The 19,341-nt window shown below is 36.0% G+C and overlaps 1 protein-coding gene across 5 annotated transcripts in view; it reads right to left on the bottom strand.

The window, feature by feature from the left end:
- Positions 1-8,551: 8,551 nt before the first annotated feature.
- SESTD1 (SEC14 and spectrin domain containing 1) overlaps positions 8,552-19,341 on the bottom strand; it is a 145,396-nt gene continuing 134,606 nt past the window's right edge. For 4 of the 5 annotated variants that reach the window (XM_067741360.1, XM_067741359.1, XM_067741362.1 and 1 more), the window contains one exon: positions 17,013-18,232. In XM_067741360.1, the coding sequence (XP_067597461.1) occupies positions 18,103-18,232 (130 nt within the window). In that variant the 3' untranslated portion in view covers positions 17,013-18,102. Of the gene's footprint in view, positions 8,684-17,012; positions 18,233-19,341 lie in introns of those variants that run through there. The other variant, XM_067741363.1, reaches the window with a different exon arrangement.

The following is a 19,341-nucleotide window of genomic DNA, read 5'->3' as shown; positions in this document are numbered from 1 at the left end:
GGGATACTGGTCTGCAATTTTCTTTGTGGTGTCCTTGTCTTGATATCTGGGTAATGCTGCCTTTGTAAAATGTGTTTGGAAGCTTTCCCTCCTTTTCAATTTTCTGGTATAGTTTGAGAAGGAGAGGTATTAACTCTTCTTTACATCTTTGGTAGAATTCTCCTGTGAAGCTGTCTGGTCCTGGAATTCTGTTTGCTGGGACATTTTAATTTATTTATTTATTTTTATTTATTTATTTTTTGCGGTACATGGGCCTCTCACTGTTGTGGCCTCTCCCATTGCGGAGCACAGGCTCCGGACGCGCAGGCTCAATGGCCATGGCTCACGGGCCCAGCCGCTCCGCGGCACGTGGGATCCTCCCAGACCGGGGCATGAACCCGTGTCCCCTGCATCGGCAGGCGGACTCTCAACCACTGCGCCACCAGGGAAGCCCTGCTGGGACATTTTTGATTACTGATTCAATTTCAACATTAGTCATTGGCCTGCTCAGATTTTCTATTCGCTTATGATTCAGTTTTGGAAAAATGTGTATTTCTAGGAATTTATCCATTTATTCTAGATTGCCCAGTTTGTTGGCATATAATTTTTCATAGTAGTCTCTTGTGATTCTTTGTATTGCTGTGGTATCAATTGTAACTTCTCTTTCATTTCTGATTTTATTTATTTGGGCCCTCTCTTTTTTTTCTTGGTTTGGCTCGCAAAAGGTTTGTCAATTCTGTTTATCTTTTCAAAGAAAGCAGCTCTCAGTTTGTTGAGCTTTTCTAAATTTTTTCACTCTCTATTTCTGCTCTGATCTTTATTATCCCTTTCTTCCAATAATTTTGGGCTTTGTTCGTTCTTCTTCTTCTAGTTCTTCTAGGTGTTAAGTTAAATTGTTTATTTGGGATTTTTCTTGTTTCTTGAGGTCAACCTGTATTGTTTTGAACTTCCCTCTTAGATACGCTTTTGCTGCATCCCATAGATTTTGGTATACTGAATTTGTTTTCATTTGTCTCTAGGTATTTTTTTATTTCTCCTTTAATTTCTTTGATGACCCATTGGTTGTTCAGTAGCATGTTGATTAACCTATTTTGTGGTTTTTCCTGGTTTTATTTTTCTCATGATTGATTCCTAGTTTTATAACATTGGGGTTGCAGAATATGCTTGATATGATTTCAATCTTTTTGAATTTATTGAGACTTATTCTGTGACCTAATACATGATCTAGCCTAGAGAACATTCTACGTACACTTGAGAAGAATATGTATTCTGTCTTTGGATGGAATGATCTGTATATATCTGGTCTGATGTGTAATTTAAATCCAATGTTTTCTTATTGATTTTCTGTCTGAAGGATCTATCTATTGATGTAAGTGAGGTGTTAAAGCTCCCTACCATTATTGTATTGCTTTCAATTTCTCCCTTTAATTCCATTAATATTTGCTTTATATATCTTGGTGTTCCTCTTGGTGTTGAGTGCATATACATTTATAAATGTTATATCTTCTGCTGCATTGACTCCTTTATCATTATGTAATACCCTTCTTTGTCTTTTATTACAATCTTTGTTTTGAAGTCTATTTTGTCTGATATGAGTATGGGTACTCAAGCTTTCTTCTTATTTCCATTTGCATGGAATATCTTTTCTATTCCTTCACTTTCAGTTTGTGTGTGTCCTTTCTTCTGAAGTGAATCTCTGGTAGGCAGCATATAGATGGATCTTTTTTAATCTATTCAACCATGCTATATCTTTTGACTGGTGAATTTACACTTAAAAGTAATTATTGATAGGTATACACTTATTGCCATTTTGTTCATTATTTTCTCACTATTTTCATAGTTCCTTTCTGTTTCTCTCTTCTCTTGTGTTTTGGTGGTTTTTTCAGTGTTATGTTTAGATTTCTTTCTCATTTTCTGTTGTGTATTTACTATAGGTTTTTTTCCTTGTGGTTACTGTGAAGTTTATATATAACACCCTATGTAAATTGTAGCCTGTTTTAAGTTGGTAGCAACTTAAATTTGAACATTTCCCAAAGCATTACCTTTTTATTACCCCCCCATTTTATACTTTTGATGACACATTTTACATTTTTTATTTCATGCATCCCTTAACTAATTATTATAATTCTGGTTAATTTTACTATTTTGTCTTTTAAGCCTCATGCTTGCCTTAAAAGTGACTGATCCACTATCTTTATTATATATTTATCTTTTCCAGTGAGATTTTTACTTTTGTATGTTTTCTAATTATTAATTAGTGCCATTTATTTTTTGCTTCAACATTTCTTATAAGGCCAGTTTAGTGGTAATGAACTTCTTTAGCTTTTGCTTATCTGGTAAACTATCTTTCCTTCAATTCTGAATGACAGCCTTGCTGGGTAGAGAATTCTTGGTTGGACTGTTTTTTCTCTCAGCACTTTGAATATGTCATGTCACTCCCTTGTGGCCCGTAAAGTTTCTACTGAAAAATCTGCTGATAGCCTTATGAGATTTCCCTTGTATATAAGTTGTTTTTCTCTGGCTGCTTTTAGGATTCTCTCTTTATCCTTAACTTTTACCATTTTAATTATAATGTGTCTTGGTGTGTTTTGCTTTGGGTTCATCTAATTTGGAACTTTCTTGGATTCCTGAACCTGGATGTCTGTTTCCTTTCCTGGATTATGAAAGTTTTTGGCCACTAATTCCTCAACTGAGTCTTCTGATCATTTCTCTCTTCTTCTAGAACCCCTATAATGTGGATGTTATTCCTCTTGATGTTGTTCCAAAGGTCCCTTAAGGTATCTTTGCTTTTTAAAATTCTTTTTTTCATTTTGCTGCTCTATCTGGTTGAGTTCCACTGCTTTGTCTTCCAGCTTGCTCATTTGTTCTTCTACCTCATCCAGTCTGCTGTTGAACCAGTCTGGTGTATTATTCAGTTCAGTTTTAACTTCCGTTTGGTATTTTCTTATATTTTCTATATCTTTATTGTAGTTCTCACTGTGTTAATCCACTTTTTCCCTGAGTCTAGTGAGTATCTTTATGACCATAACTTTGAACACTTTATCAGGTAAATTGCTTATTTTCATTTTGTTTAGGTCTTTTTTAAGGTCTTTTTTCCTGAGGTTTTCTCTTGTTCTTTCTATTGTAACATATTCCTCTGTCTTCTCATTTTGTGTAATTCTCTGTGTTTCTTTCTGTGTATTAAGTAAATCTGCAATCTCTTCCAGTCTTGAAGGAGTGGCTTTATTTAGGAGATGTCCTGTGGGGCTCAGAGGTACAATCCTGCCTGTACACCAGAGCCTGGTGCTCAAAGGGTGTCCTCTCTGAAGGCTCTGTTTGCCTTCTTGTTGTGGTGGAGCCACAGCTGCTGCTGTGATGCACTGGTGAGTGGTGCTGGCTCCCAGACAAGCTACGGGGTCCAGCCATGGCTGCTGCACTTGATGGTAGGTGGGGCTACTGGTTGGCTGGCTGAGAGGACTAGCTGAGGTGCAGAGGTGGGTGATGCTCTCAGTGGGGCATGCCTACTGGCACTAACAGGTTAGAGGGAGAATTTCAAAATTTGCCTGCCAGTGCTGCATTAGCAAGGTAACCTGAGGTTGTAAAAATGTCTGCAGGGAGAATTCCAACTGGTTCCTGTCTCTCTGGCAGATGCTTCAAGATAGTAAGTGGGTCCCCTTCACCTATGATCCATGCACTTTTCAATCTGGTGGTTTTTTTTAAATTTTTTTGGTGATGGTTTTCAAGTTGAGTGAGTCTGCAGGTAGGCCCCTTAAGAGTGAGTTTTCCATTCTCTGCAGTCTATAGTTTTCTTGGACATACTCCCTGTTGGTTTTCAAAGCCAAACGTGCTTTGGGGGCTCATTTCTCTGGTGCAGGATTTAAGGGTTGAGATGCCTAGTGTGGAACTCAAATCCCTCACTCCTCATGGAAAGGATCCATAATGTTGTGATCCCTCCTGATTGTGGACTGCTGTGGCTGAGGTGTGGTTTTTTCCCCTTGGTGAGACCTTATCTCAGTCCTCCTACCTGTCTCAATGCTGTCCTTTTATCCTGTGTTGTGGAGGCTCTGCCCATTCAGTTTTCAGGTAACTTTCTGAGGGAATTATTCCATATGTAGTTGTAGATTTGTTGTGTCCATTGGGAGGAGGTGAGTTCAGGATCTTCCTATGCTGCCACCTTGAACCCTCTCTTCTTGCATTTATATTCATCAGGGATACTGCCCTATAGTTTTCTTAAAGTGTTTTTTGCAGTATCCTATAGATTTTGGCATGTTGTGATTCCACTTTTTTTTTTTTTAGGGCATTTAAAAATTTCCTTCTTGATTTCTTCTTTGACTCATTGGTTGTTCAGGAGATTCTTATTCCTACTTTTTTTTTTAATTTACATTTTTTTTCCATTTAGACCTATGTTTTTCTTTTTCTTTTTTTTTATTTTGGCTGTGTTGGGTCTTCGTTTCTGTGTGAGGGCTTTCTCTAGTTGTGGCAAGCGGGGGCTACTCTTCATCGCAGGGCGCGGGCCTCTCACTATCGCGGCCTCGTTGCGGAGCACAGGCTCCAGACGCGCAGGCTCAGTAGTTGTGGCTCACGGGCCCAGTTGCTCCGCGGCATGTGGGATCCTCCCAGACCAGGGCTCAAACCCGTGTCCCCTGCATTAGCAGGCAGATTCTCAACCACTGCACCACCAGGGAAGCCCGTCTTCTTCCTACTTTTAAAATCACTTTTGTCTACTTTGGTTTATAGATACCTGGACAAGACAGGAGGGTGATTTGGCTGTATCATCAGCCACCCATAGGTCACAGGGAGATTTGACTGAATGGGCCAAACAGTCCAGGTCAAACAGGTGGTAGAACAAATAATATGGTTAATTTGAGTTATTACTCAATTCAGGAAATTTGATATCCCCTCTCACCATTAGCATCCACAGACTGGTTAGGTTTGAGGACATATGAGTTATGTATTTGGACAGTTTCCTTAATTTTCTCCTTCATGGCTGTCAGGAGGCCTGGAAAAGTAACACGGCTGAAGCAAAGGCACATTTTAATCAAACTGAAGTATGAATTCAAACTCATTTCTTTAAAAACAGAACTTTGAGATTAAGGAATTGGAAGGAAGCTTTTTGGTTCAGAATGTATGCTCCAGAATAATAATGAAGAGGGTGTATTTTATTTAGAATCTCTCCCCAGAATTCCATCTCCTAAGTATATTTGGATGTGAAAATTTTGCAGAATATAACAGGCAGACCAGCTCATGGGGAATTGCAAGGCAGAGGTCTTTGTACCTGTTTTTGTAGCCTCACAGTCTCTGCTCCTTCCTGGTCTCCTCTGCCATGGGCCCCTTGCCTCAGTGCCATCCACTCCTGCCCTTACCTGGTTATTAACCATTTCCCATCAGGGGGTTCGTAATCTAACGTGTTAGTTGATGCTGACTTAAACTATGGCTCCTTTTAGATGAAGCTGCATTGAGAGGAGTCTCTTGACAAGAAAAGATGGCATTTTTACATTCAGAGAGTAGACCCTCAGAACGCAAACCTGTGGTCTTGTCCTCTCTCTCTCCCCTATCATCACACTTGTATCCCTTAGAGAAAAGCCCTGTAAAATGGTCAAATGGGTTAAAAACAAAACACAACAAAAACTTGATGGCATATTAGATTCCATGCAAATATTCATTTATTTTTTCAACAAAGCACTTCTGATGTTCCAGGCATTGATTTAGGCACCAGCAAAACAATGGGAAGGAGACCCATGGGGTCTTTGCCCTCAAGGAATTTGCAGTCTAGGAAGCTCACAGAAAAAAATTTCAATATAGGGCACTGCTCATGTGCCAGCTAACCTCCTATGAAAGAGTTTATGATTTCATATAATTACCAGAGAAACACTTTCAGGTATTTCCTATTGTTAATCTCATTTTATTAGGGAAACTGACCTAGATACATTAAATAACTTATCCAAGATTATGAGGTTAATATGGCTTAACTCATGTCAACCCAACACCAAAAACAAGACTATTAACCACTGGCTCTAGACTGTAGAGCCAAAGCTTGTATAACTCCAAAGCAAACTTACAAATTGAAAAATTATACAGCTAACCCATAAACAACATGGGTTTGAACTACATGAGTCCACTTACATGTGAATTTTTTTTCAATAAATATGTACTACAGTATTACAAAGTCAGCACTTGGTTGAATCCACAGATGTGGAACTGTACATATGGAGGGCTGACTGTAAAATTATATGAGGATTTTCAACTGCAGCAGAGGGTTGGTGCCCCTAACATGCATATTGTTCAAGGGTCAACTGTATATTAATAATTTCCAGGTAAGCGCTACACTTGCAAATTCTTTTTACCATCAATCTGACCACAAGAGAGAATTGGTTGTGGTTTGCTAGTCTGGGGACCTGGGTTCTTGTTTCAGTCTATTTCATCTGTCATTAATGTTGATACAACATGCTATTCTTGTACATCTTTATTTACCCCATGGGTTGGGCCTTGTTATGTGTGTGCTTTACACTTTATATGGAAATATTCTACTATAAATATACTTTATATATTTATACTGTAATACTACAATTATTCTCCTCTTCTTGCAAAACTTCATGTTGTTTCTCCATTTTCTCCTACCCTTCCATTTTCACTATTTTCTGGTTGTTTTGTACTTCTCTCTTATACTTTTTCTTCTCTGCATTCTGCATACCAATCTTGTTCTCTCTCTCCATGCTGTATACTGTGCCCATTCAAGTAATACAATCTACAGCTACTGCTTCTTCACTTCCCTTCGTCTTTTGTCTTAATCATCTTTAAGCATATAACCTTTTCTCTTCATTCCTTTAAATCTGCTGACACCTATACTCATCCAGGGATTTTTTTCTTCATTTACTTATGCTACACAAAAAAATTCTTTCAGTACAAAAGAGCTGCTTCTATGTTATGCTATTAAATAGAAATTTTGATCTCTGTTTTGTTTTGAAAGCAGTCCTAAAAGCAGTGTGGTACTGGCAAAAGAATAGCTACACCAATCAGTAGACAGAACAGCAAGCCCAGAAGCAGGCCAGGAAACTTAAGAACTTATTTTCAAGGGAGTATCAGAAATTAATGGGAGAGATAGATTATTCAATAAGTAATGTTGATAACATTTGATGTTCGGAAAAATCTATCATATTAGATCATTATCTCATATAATGTGCCAATTCTTTTGTATTTAAAAGTGAAAAATTAAAACTGTACAAGAGGAACAAAATTTAAGCTGAAGGAGCAGGACTTAAGCTTTAAGGCAATGTAAGAAATCAAAAAGAAGATTGGTTAATAGATTTCACCATAAAAATAAACACACTAACATCACCAAAATTCATGAAGATTAAAAAAAAATGACAAACTAGGAACAATACTGCTCCAAATATGATAAAGGATTATTAAAAAACTTCTACAAACAAATAAGAAAAAAGGCTAAGACTCCAGAGGAAAAGTACACAAAAATAATAACCAGCAAATCGTCAAGGGGAAACACAATAAATAATACCAAATTATTAAATTATTTTCAGCCTCACTGGCAGTTAAAGAAATGTAAATAAAATGCTTTTTTCAAAAATTTGCAAAGACTTTTAATAAATAACACTTCGTGATGGAAGGAGTGCCATGAAATGGGCATGCTAGCTTTTGATGGGAACCATAAATTTGCTTCTGGAAAGCAATTTAATCATAGCTATCAAAAGTCCTAAAATATGGATACATTCCAATCCAGTACTTCCACTTCAAGAAATCAATCTCAAGGATAGACGCAATAACAGTTAAATACAAGAATGTTGACTGCAGCATTACTTATCAAAGCATTAAGAAAGAAAGAAAGAAAAAGAAGGAATGAACTAAAATGTTTTGCTTAACAGTAATAATAGTTAAATTATGGTATCTACTTATCATTGACTATTACACAGCTATTGACTTGCACTGGAAAAAAATTAATAAAGGGAAATTTTTATGTTACAATGACTGTAAAAAGCAGAAAATAAAGTTGAATAATTGTATAATATTGTTAGGTAAAATACAAAGGAAATGCATCAAATATAAACTATATTTTCTGCATTGACAAATTATGGGCAATTTTTAATTTTTAATATTTTTCTCTATTTCCTAGGGTACTTTTTAAAAACAATAACTATACTTTATTCTTATATTTAAACAGAATTTTAAAGAATAAAGCAAAAAGGGACAGTTGACCACAATCATCACTCAGTTTCCAACTAATGAATGAGATATGTTCTAAAAATCTACTGGTAGGTCAGTTGTTCATAAATTGCAACATACAATAATATTAATACTAAGTCTCTAGGTCATCCAACAGAGTAATTTACTTAATCCACAATGTAGCTGAAGAAGACCAATTGAATTTTAATCGTTTTGGTAGGAAAATATGTCCCCAGTTCTAAAAGAATACTCTAGGAAAGCCTGGTCCTGTCATCACTGCAGGACTTCCCCGAAGATTCAACTGTGTAGACAAGTGGGTAGAGCAAATAGTCCTATTCTGAGAGTGTTCTAGATACAAGAATAAAACAGATTAGAAAGAAAGGAAAGTCAAAGGTTGCTGCTGACTCTTTCATGTTCCCTCCCAGACTTTATTTTGACTAAGGATAGACACTGGCAATATTACTTATCTTCAGGGATTTGGAGGAACGCATCATCCTGGGATTGAGGTACTTGACCCTTCCAATACAGGCATGGCTTCATTAGCATCAACCTGCAGCAACAGAGTTATCATTGAAATCTTCAGAGTATTTTCTTTGCTTATCCATTCTTAAAATGGATCTTTGTCCGATACAAAATAATTTGTTTGAAATAGACCTGAAGAGAGGGATGTAAGCAGATTTAAATGCACATTGTTTTCTCAAGGTATTTAAACCCATGATGTTATCTTCTACATATCTGAGATATTAAGACTTCAATGAGATTTACTTTTTGTAGCATTGTGAAAATAAAAAAGGTATATTCAGTTTTAAAATTCTATCCCCCCAGATTTTCATATTTTTTTTCCTACTTCACCTTTGTTTCAACAGATATTTCAGAATATACTTACTAATACTTGCTAGGCATTTAATATTTAGAAGCTCTTTAAAAATACCCATTTTAACAAAAAAAATCAGAAAGTAACAAACGTAAGAAAATTATGATGACCTATTAATTCCACACCTCAAAGATAACTTATTCAAGTTCTAAAAAGTTATTTTTATTTTTAAAATGGAATAATATTTCTATAGTTTTGGAACCTGTATGTTTTCACCCAATAATATACCATAAATATCTTTCTTTTCAATAGACTTTTACCAATTTCAAAAAACATACTTCTGTAACAACATAATACTTTAACCTTACAGAATAAGCTTATTCAAACCTTTGGACTGTTTGCAATTTTTTATTCTTATAAACATATTTATAATTAAATCTTTTCAAGATTAGACTCTTTAAGTGGAAGTTAAAATTCCAAAGACAGCTAAGTTACAGTTTGGTGCAGTGCAAGGCTATTTAATAAGGGAGTATGATTTACTAACCATTACATTTTATTTAATCATGGTTACAAACTAACTTTTATCCTTACTGTTCACTTCTTTTCCAGTTTTTCCACCTGTTGTTTTTTAGATACTTTTTTGACTTCTTCCTGTCACTGTAATTCTCTTCCTCTTGGTCCTGGCAAAAACTGGGTATTTTTTGTGCTTATTTTAACTTTCACATAAGAGTTTATGCTTATGAGAATACTTTTGGGTAGATTTTATGCAGAAGGTGGAACAACTTTGTGGATACATGTGTCTAATGGGAAATCTAGAGATGTGGGTGGATACTATAGCTAGTAAAATGAAAATATTAATAATAAAGGTACATTCTTTTTCATACATGTATTTTGCTTGTATGTTGAACTGTCACTCAAATGTACCTAACTTAATTGCACAAGGTATAAGGCATGCCAACTTCCAAATTCTGGCAACTCTAAACTCCTGGTAGCCATTCTGGAGCTGCTACTATGTATAGCATAATATGATTAATTGTGTTATTTTAAAATACAGTTAACTTTGTTCTAATATGCATTCCCCAGCCCCAAATACACATTCGCCTTTTCAGTCTTAAAAATGGACTTCTTGAGGGACTTCCCTGGTGGTCCAGTGGCAAAGAATCCGCCTTCCAATGCAGGGAACGTGGGCTCGATCCCTGGTCAGGGAACTAAGATCCCACATGCCCCAGGGTAACTAAGCCTGCACGGCACAACTACTGAGCTCGCACACCTCAACTAGAGAGCCTGCTTGCTGCAAACTACAGAGCCCACGTGCCCTGGAGCCTGCACACCACAACTAGAGAAAACCAGGATGCCACAAGTAGAGAGAAGCCCGTGAGCTGCAGTGAAGAGCCCGTGTGCCGCAACTAAGACCCAACATAGCCAAAGATAAAAATTAAAAAAAAAAAAAAGGACTTCTTGGTAGGAACAAATTTAACTACTACCTACTGTGATGAGAACCTAACAACTTCTGACAAAGTAGGACTTAGAGAAAGCCCTGAGTTTCTGTGCTAAGCCTGTGGGAAGGTAGGATGGGGGCTATTGACAAGGGAAGGAGAAGCACAAGGGAAAGTGTGCTTAGCCTCTGTCTTCTAAGACTCCAGATTATTTCAGAATAAAAGAGTTACATTTTTGTTTTAATCAAAGATTTCAGAGAATATTGCTAGAAAAAATTTAAAGTTAAAAAACTAATTTGAATAGATTCAGAAATGCAGAATTCATCAGATTATGTTATACAGACCAGTATGACTTAATTCTCCCTAGATGGGATGAACAATCTTTATTAACAGAAACCAAATTTATTGTCCAAAGTGATAACATACGAAGAAATACATATCAAAATCTGTTGCCATGAATTATAGTTTTTAACATTTTTATTACATTTACAATGTGTGTGGAACATTATAAGGATTTACAGTAGAAGCCAAATATCCCAACCCTTAAAAATCAAATAGGAAAGACTGGATGAATCATACATAAATATCTTTGAACACAAGCACTGGAAACATACATATGATTATAATTTTATAGCCTTATACAGGTAACCACTATATGTAACAGAACAGGCAGGAAGGGTAAGACAAAGGGGATAAAAGTCACTGGGGTGTGAAATAACTATAGCTGGGTGGTACAGAATAAAAAGACAATATTGAAAATATGATTTGTAAAGGCTAAAATGTCCTGCAAAAACATAGCTATCCCCTATGCACAACTGTGAGGTAGAATTCTCCCCACCCCGTTTTCTGGTTTCTTGACCACCATTTGGGGGATTTTCCTGTCCAGATGGTTCTCTCTCACACTGCTGTACCTGGGAATGACTAGTAGTACATGTTCTTTACTACCGCCATTGAACAGAATCTTTTCAGTTATCAGTCTTATTTTACCTACTGAAAACGGGTGGAAAAAGTTAGTAACATAAACTAATGCTGTTTCTTCTAGTTAATATATCACCATGCTTGGGTAAGTACTTTAATCTTTCAAGGAATTAAATTAATTCTAAAATTCCAGGGATAGGAACCATTTGGGGAGCTGTTTCAGGCAGACAGGCATTTGCTTCCCTCAACACCAACTGCCAACCGTGAAGAATGCCATTTCTATCCCAAACCCACTTCTAATACTTCAAATATGGGTCATAAAAATAGTTTACACCTTTCTACACATTCAAAATATGGTGAAAATCCAGGACACAGCACAACCACAATGAAAAAAGGTATGGCAGTTTCTTTTAAAACTACCCTGTGACACAGAAATTCTAATCCTAGGTGTTCAAGAGAAATGAAAGATTATGTTCACGTAAGACTTTCGTTAAGAATAATCATAGCAGCTTCATTCATAATTGCCAATACTGGAAACTGCCCAAGTATTTATAAATAGGGACGTGAATAAATAAACTGTAATATAGTCATAGAATGGAATACTTCTCAGCAATAAAAAAGGAACGAACTATTGATACACTCAACCACATGGATAAATCTCCAAAACATAGTAAATGAAGAAGGCTTCTAAGAGTACATGCTGTGTGACTCTACTTATACAAAGATCTAGAATGCACAAATCTGATTTACAGTAGAATAAAGAAGAGGATGCTTGTGGGGACAGGGGGCGGGGGGAAAAAGGACTGACTGGAATGGCCATATGGGAATTTTCTGGTAACATTTTATATCTTGATAGCACTGTATGCATTTGCCGAAATCCAGCAGATACACACTTAAGATTTATGCATTTCACTGTATGCTAATTTTACATAAAAGTAAAAATGTAAGCAAACATTGAATTCTAGTTAATGATATGTATGCTAAAGTATTTAGTAGGAAGTGTGTAGATTTCTGAGATTTAAAATGCATCAAAAATAATCTGGATTGATGGATTGATAGATGGATAGGTATGTGATAAAGCATAATGCTAACTAGCATCTGGGTGGTGAGTACACTGTAAAATTTTAACTTTTTTATGTTTGAAAAATTTTATAATAAAACGTTGGGGGAAAAAATCCAGGGTGCAATGCTTGCCAAATAATGTTGCTGAGAATTTCATCATTGATCTCATAGCAACATAACCATCAAATTCATCCAAACAGTGTCAACTTAGAAACTTAAGAGTTTGTGAAAGGATATTCCTGAGTGTGAGGTGAGCAACCAGTTTTCAAATCTATGCTGACTGATAATTGTCAAAGTGATACTTCAATCCCCTCATACCTTAATAAAAATAATACATATATTGATAGTATATTCTGAGCAAGTTTCTTGGCTGTGTAGACTAACATAAGAGTTAAGATGAAAAAACATTAAGGGAAAAACCAAGCATAGACATTTTTACTGACTTCTAAAACAACCAGGGTAACAGTAATAGAACAGATGTGTAGAACCGAAACGTGATGTGAGGCTTGATCATAGTGAACAGGTCTCTTTTTCTGAATGGAAGGACATCTGAACCGTCCTCCTGTCTCTTCAGGGAGCAACACATTTGGGGACATCCTAAAGAGATGGCATTTGACTTGTAAATACTTCTAAAGTGGCACCTTGAGATTCACCAAGAATGGCTTCAGAATTTAGCCTTTTGACAGAAACAGTTTTCTACATGCCTTGGATCCGTAACAACGCTGCTCGTAATACCTAAAGCTGGTAACTATTTTTAGTTATTTGCTAAGAATTCCTGTATCGTGATACATGGGTATTATGTGTATTGCCTCCTAAGAGTTTTCTAACAAAAATAATCTTGATTCTTTTAAAATTTTACTTACTGCTTTCACACTACGTAGTCATGGTTGTGGCTTTCCTGTGATCTCTTAAGTTCTTCATGTTCTAGTACAGGCTCTGCTTTTTCTTGAAGCACACGGACTAGTTTTGACATGTTCTCGTCTGCTTTAAAATATTATGGTCGTGTTATTCAGCATCATATCTAGGACGCTTTTCAGTCTTAAAACATTCCCCCTTGTTTATGCTATTTCATGGAGCACCCTTAGTTCTATCAGCCTCTATTACAGGACCAGTCTTTTTCTGTTATTATCACTACCCAAGTTTACCAGGATTACTCTTCTCTAACCATAACAGCACTAACGGTGGCCAGATTCATGCTCTTGTTTCTATAGGTTGGTGCTGACTCACTAAGATCCTAAGTATGATTTTTACTTACTTTCTTACTTATTGATGGAATTGTGTCATGTTCTGTCAACCTCAAAGTAGATGATACTCCTCATTTGTCCTCCATCTGGCTGGCCTATCATCCTGTCATAAAACAGTTAATTTGTCAGATTTAAAAGGCTTGCTATTTACTGCCAAGCTCGTTGACCCCACCCTTGGCATTTTCAGTGTATAGAATGGAGGGAAACGGAGCATTGGGAGGTGAGCAGACAAGGTTCCCTTTCCCCCAAGACCCCATGCTTCCACCTGTGACAAGAGCAAGATTAAAGAATGCTCCATTTTCTATTCTGAAAAGATAATACCTTCCACTTTGAAAGACATTTTGGCTTTCAATACTTTTTTAACATGATTGTACTTCATTCTTAAAATTATTTGATATGATTTCTCTATTTTACAGATCCAGAGAAATTTAGTGATTTTTTACCAAGATCAGTAAATGACAAAGCCAGACTTTGAAGTCAGGTATTTAAACTCCAAACTCTTTGCATTATATTCACTATAGTTCTTATTTTAGCCTTTATGATCTTTCCTCTACTATTCTTGCCACTATTCATGTATCTTAGCTAAAACTAGATTTTCTGTAGCACACACTAAAGTCAAATAATGTCAGGTGTTTTATCTGTGCTTCATTTTGCCTCATCAAGGTATTCATTGCCCTACATACCAAGAGCGTATTTTCCACTCCCATCTGGAGCTTTTTATTTTTAGAACTGAAAGTTAACACTGGTTAAGTTTGCTAATTAGGTTAACTGGTCAGCTATGTTCCAGCCCATCTTCGTAATCCTAGAGAATTTTTCCTTTCAAGGTTTAAGCAAAGACATCCCAATCATAGAACTCTTGTCATTGATGATATTTACCGATGTTAATTTCCTCTACCGTTTTCAATAGGCTCAAGATGGGGAGGACTTTAGCAATTATAGTATGCTTGGTTTTTAGTAACCTCAGTATTTTATTACGGTCCTGTGAGGACGGGAAAAGTACACAGTAATTTCCAATCTCTCTGGCAGAGAACTTACAGTGTAGTAGAAAATTCTGAATTCTTTCTCCAAATGCAGATGGTACAGTGAGACAGGTTCACAATCAATCATGACATTTGTTACAGTGGGTTTATGTATGATTTACTCAGCACCATCAGAAAAGTAACTGTCACGTTCACATTAAGGAGAATGCACTAACTATAATAATAATACACTAAATAGCACATCCCACACATGAACTGACAGGGTAATGAAACAAACGACAAACACGTTAATACTAGGTAACACTTTGGAGCACTGGCCAATTTAAAGGCCTGTGAAGTGAGAGAAATATCCAACCTTCTACACAGCAAGGAAGCCTAGAACTGCCACTGATATCTTAGTTGGCAGGCTGAGCAGTTTCATCAACATGACCAATGAGCTACAAGAGTAGAACAAGGTCACCAACAATGAGGACTGGGAATAAAGTCAATTTCATCTGAAATGAAGTTATCATCTTCACATATCATAACTCTGCTGGGTTAGACTTGTGTGAAGAACAGAGGCCAAAACTGTCCTTAGATATGGAGCTTACACGGGAACAAATACATGACATGAAGTCAAAAGGAAAAAAACAAAACAAAATGAAGCTGGCCCAATTAACATTTCAGTAATTCCCTGAGATGAGCTAAAGTAATGTGGAAAGTTGCAGCATATACCAATTAGAAATGATGGTTCTTTCTCCGTTATATCTGCGGGGCTAATGTTAATTTATGATGTACAAAGAACTTGTCATTTCAAACAGACTGCAGTCACTTCCTTCACAGGTATTCCAAGTGAACTATGACCTTATGAAAAAAATCACTCTAGGGCACTGTTGGGTTTTCATTCATAACTGTCTATGTGTATACGGATATACAAATAGAAAGTAGCAGCACAGTTACAAATGAAAAGCAACAATATTTATTATGTGATAAAAACATATTCATCTTCATTTGAACTACTCAAATTACAAATATTTCCAGATGTGCCTTATTTCACTCTTGCTGTAGACAGGATAGCTTAAGGCATATAAAATTAACTCATTTGACAATCAGTAGGCGAGTTGATGGTAGAACTAAAGAGTCTCTTTACTTACAGTCAAATTCCCTTCTGGCAAAGTTTTAATAAAAACATTCCAATTCTGTGAAATTCAGTAAGAGAAATAGATATTGAATACAACTAAGTATCTAAATTAGCCAGTATTTAAAATACCAAATGACTTCCTGATGAATAGATTCACTCATAAGTCAGTCCTAACTTTAGGAAATCTGTTTAAAACATACTTCAGACTACAATACAAGAGGGATTATTACTAATGCCTACAACAGACCATTCACATACAGGGGAACTGAGAAACTATTATGCATGAGCAAAAGGCTGGGAACAGGAGAAGTCAGGCCCAAAAGATTCCTTCCCTCAAAAGAGCTTATAATGTAGCAGGTACAGACATAAACAACTGTAGCGCGTGGTTAGCACCATCATGAAGACTGAAATGAAGAATCACAAACATTTACACTCACAAAAGGTAAGCCCTAAAAGACTGAGGATTATCGAATATAGAAAAACCTTCCTGGATGTTCTCAGAGCAGTGGCAGCATGAGAGGGAACAGCTGAATGTGGCCCCAGATTTTCTGGCATGTCTATTAAAAAAAGGCTGCATCTTTTACCAAAATTACTCCAAGAGGTGAAAGGTGGAAAATATGATAAATAACTTCACCTAGGTTGGAACGTCAACTAGGTAGCTGAAAGTACAAGCTTAGAATTTTGGACCAGATATGTAACCCAGGACACTGGCATAAAATAGAAACCCTAAGGATGAGATACTTCCAGAAGCATTCTGAAGACAGAATCAGAGAGAGCACATTTTAGTAGATGCATTTTAAGTAAGACTTATGTGACTGGACTCAGTTACAGCAGAGGATAACATCTTCAAGGGAGAAGACACTGTCTAGGAAAGGTTGCTCAATGGTATAAATGCTGCAGAGGCAAAGAAGGATAAGGGATGCAGACTGAGAAAAAAAAGTCATTCAGTTCGGTAACTGGGAGCCCATTGAGAACCACTGCATTGCTGGTCTGTGTAAAACCAGACTGCAAGGTGCTGAGCAGTGAGTGATGAGGGTGCAGGTCAATGGATATGGATTTCTCCAAGAAGTCTGGCAGTGAAGAAGGCTGGAGAAACCAGCAGGCTCAGAGGGAGCTTTTTGCATTAGAAGATACACAAGCATTTCTGTAGACAATGAAAGGAACCAGCATACAATTCTTTGCATAATTTTGTATTGATCACAGACTACAAATTGTTTTTAATCTTTCTCAAAAACATTTTCTGAAATAAAAATTAACAAAAAATTATGTTTTTACCATTTAAACTTAATATAAACTTAAAAGCACTAACATTTTATAAATTTTATTTCTAAAAGAGTTGTACAATTTTTGTTATTATACCACTTCAGAATCTTGCTTCTAGTCTATCTTGAGAAATTTAATTTTATTAACAATTGCTATTTTAGTTCCTGAAAGATTACTCTGATATAAAGGATTACACTTAAGTAACTATGTAGGCCTTCTTCCCCAGCCCTCCTCCCCCAGAAACAAAATATCTTCAGGGTAGTTAATAATTTGGATAACATTTTTCAAGTTGAAGAAGAGAAAAATGAGAAATAGTATTCCATTATTCATAAGTTCTTAAAGATCTAAATTGTTCTTCACAATAATTTTTCATGATAAAACATGCTTATTTATTATATACACATGCTTACATATAAATTTCCTGGCTAAAATACATGCAACCAACATGAAAAAACAAATACTAAACCATCCTCACAATGCTAAGAATGCCCTTTTAAATAAGGCACTCATGTTTGGAAATAGATATAACCACCAAATTAAATAAAATGTTTAAAAGAAGCCTTTTATTAAGCACAAACAACTTTTATACATTATCAATACAAATAGGAAAATGTTTTTTAATGAATATGATATATCAAAAATCTGAAGGTTTTCTTCATACTGACACAATAAAAATAATCAATTTTGAAGGAGAATTACAAAGTAAAATTTTGAGGACACCACTGTCTACTAATAACAGTTTAACTATAGTCTAAATTTACTACATCACTCGGGGAGGAAGGGCAACCATTTTTTATAGAGAGAATTCCTAAACTCTTATTAGCACCATTCAAAGCTTATTATCAGTTATTAATCTACAAACTGACAGGTCAGGTAAAGCTTTAAAGCAAGTTTTCAGTGCAATGTTTACAGTTCCTTCTTTTAAGATAGTTGGAGTCTATGGTCTCAAAGCATGTTAAATAATTCTGCCTTGGTAGTTACAAGATGTTAACACATGTAGAGAAACGTGTAATGGAAAGAAATGAGGCTTATCCTGGCTGTGAAATGCATCTTAACATATTGTAGCCGATGCTGCAGTATGCCAACGACATGCGGGATTATGAACTGCAGATCTGCGGGAAGAAGGCAGCTATTAGCTCTCTGTAGTCATCATTTCGGGATGTCTCAGCTGCTGCCTTTTGAGACTAACTAGTTTCATCCTGTCTCTGATGTGTTCTGCAGTAGAAGCCATGTCACTTGGACTCCCAAAATATTGTTCAGTTCTAAAAATCAAAACAGAAAAAGCCCAGTCAGATTAATACAAATCCATTGACTGTAGTGAATGCAAAAGGAAGCAAAAATTACCATAAAAATTACCTACGTGGTATGGTGTTAGTTCTTTTTGCAGACCATACTGTTTACCTCTGAGTAGCAATTTGGTAGGAGAAACATTTTTTAAAATGGCATAATATATATTAAGACATGTTGAGAAAAATTTATTAGAAGTATAAATGTCCTATCATGTACACTTATGATAATCTCAATAAACCAAACAATTCAACAAATAAACAAAACAATGCAACATTGTAAATGTTATACTTTTAGCTTGGGGCCCATAAGCATACACAAATATAAAATTTGTATGTGTACTTCAGTGCTAAGGGCTACGGACACCAGTTGTCTAATATAGCTACCAAGTAAAATATCCGTTTAATGTTAAGCCATCATTTGGGACATTAATAGGTAAAATTATTTAATTTTATCCTATCTGCAAAGACAGTATTCAGAGTCACAGAATCTTTTAGAGCTCTACGAGTTCTTGGAAATAATCTGGTTAAGCTCCTCATTTTTTAGATCAGAAAACTAAGACCTGGAAAATTAAATGACTAAGATCACACAGTGGAAAAAACAGAATTTGAACCTAGGTCTTCAAGCAGTGAATCCAGAGAGACCACCTAATTTCTTTTATTGTTCTAGGAGAATGTTACAGAAGATAAATCTGACTAAGCTTACTGTCAAACTTTACACAGCATAAACAAATTATCATATAAAAGGGAATGAAATAATAATCGCAAATATTAAAGTTGTGAAATTAGAATATACAGCCCTAACTTACTCTTTTATCTTAAAAATGAAAATGACACATGAACTATTTGTAGAACACAGGAGGAGAAGCCCAAGCAAAAATACCAGGGGTAGATGCTCCGAGGATGACTTAAGTAGAATGAGACCGACTTTATGACAACTGGTTATGAAACACAGAAATGAGATTTTGGCGAGGGGAGGGGGGGGTTCCTGGAATGGAACAACCAGAAGCACCCCACTAATACTGTTACCAGCTGAATTTATAAACTTTTAGATTTTATTCTCTTTTATACATTGGAGATATACA

This window comes from Pseudorca crassidens, chromosome 6 (assembly GCF_039906515.1).
Source record: "Pseudorca crassidens isolate mPseCra1 chromosome 6, mPseCra1.hap1, whole genome shotgun sequence".
Lineage (NCBI taxonomy): Eukaryota > Metazoa > Chordata > Mammalia > Artiodactyla > Delphinidae > Pseudorca > Pseudorca crassidens.
This window is presented reverse-complemented; position numbering and strand designations above follow the sequence as displayed.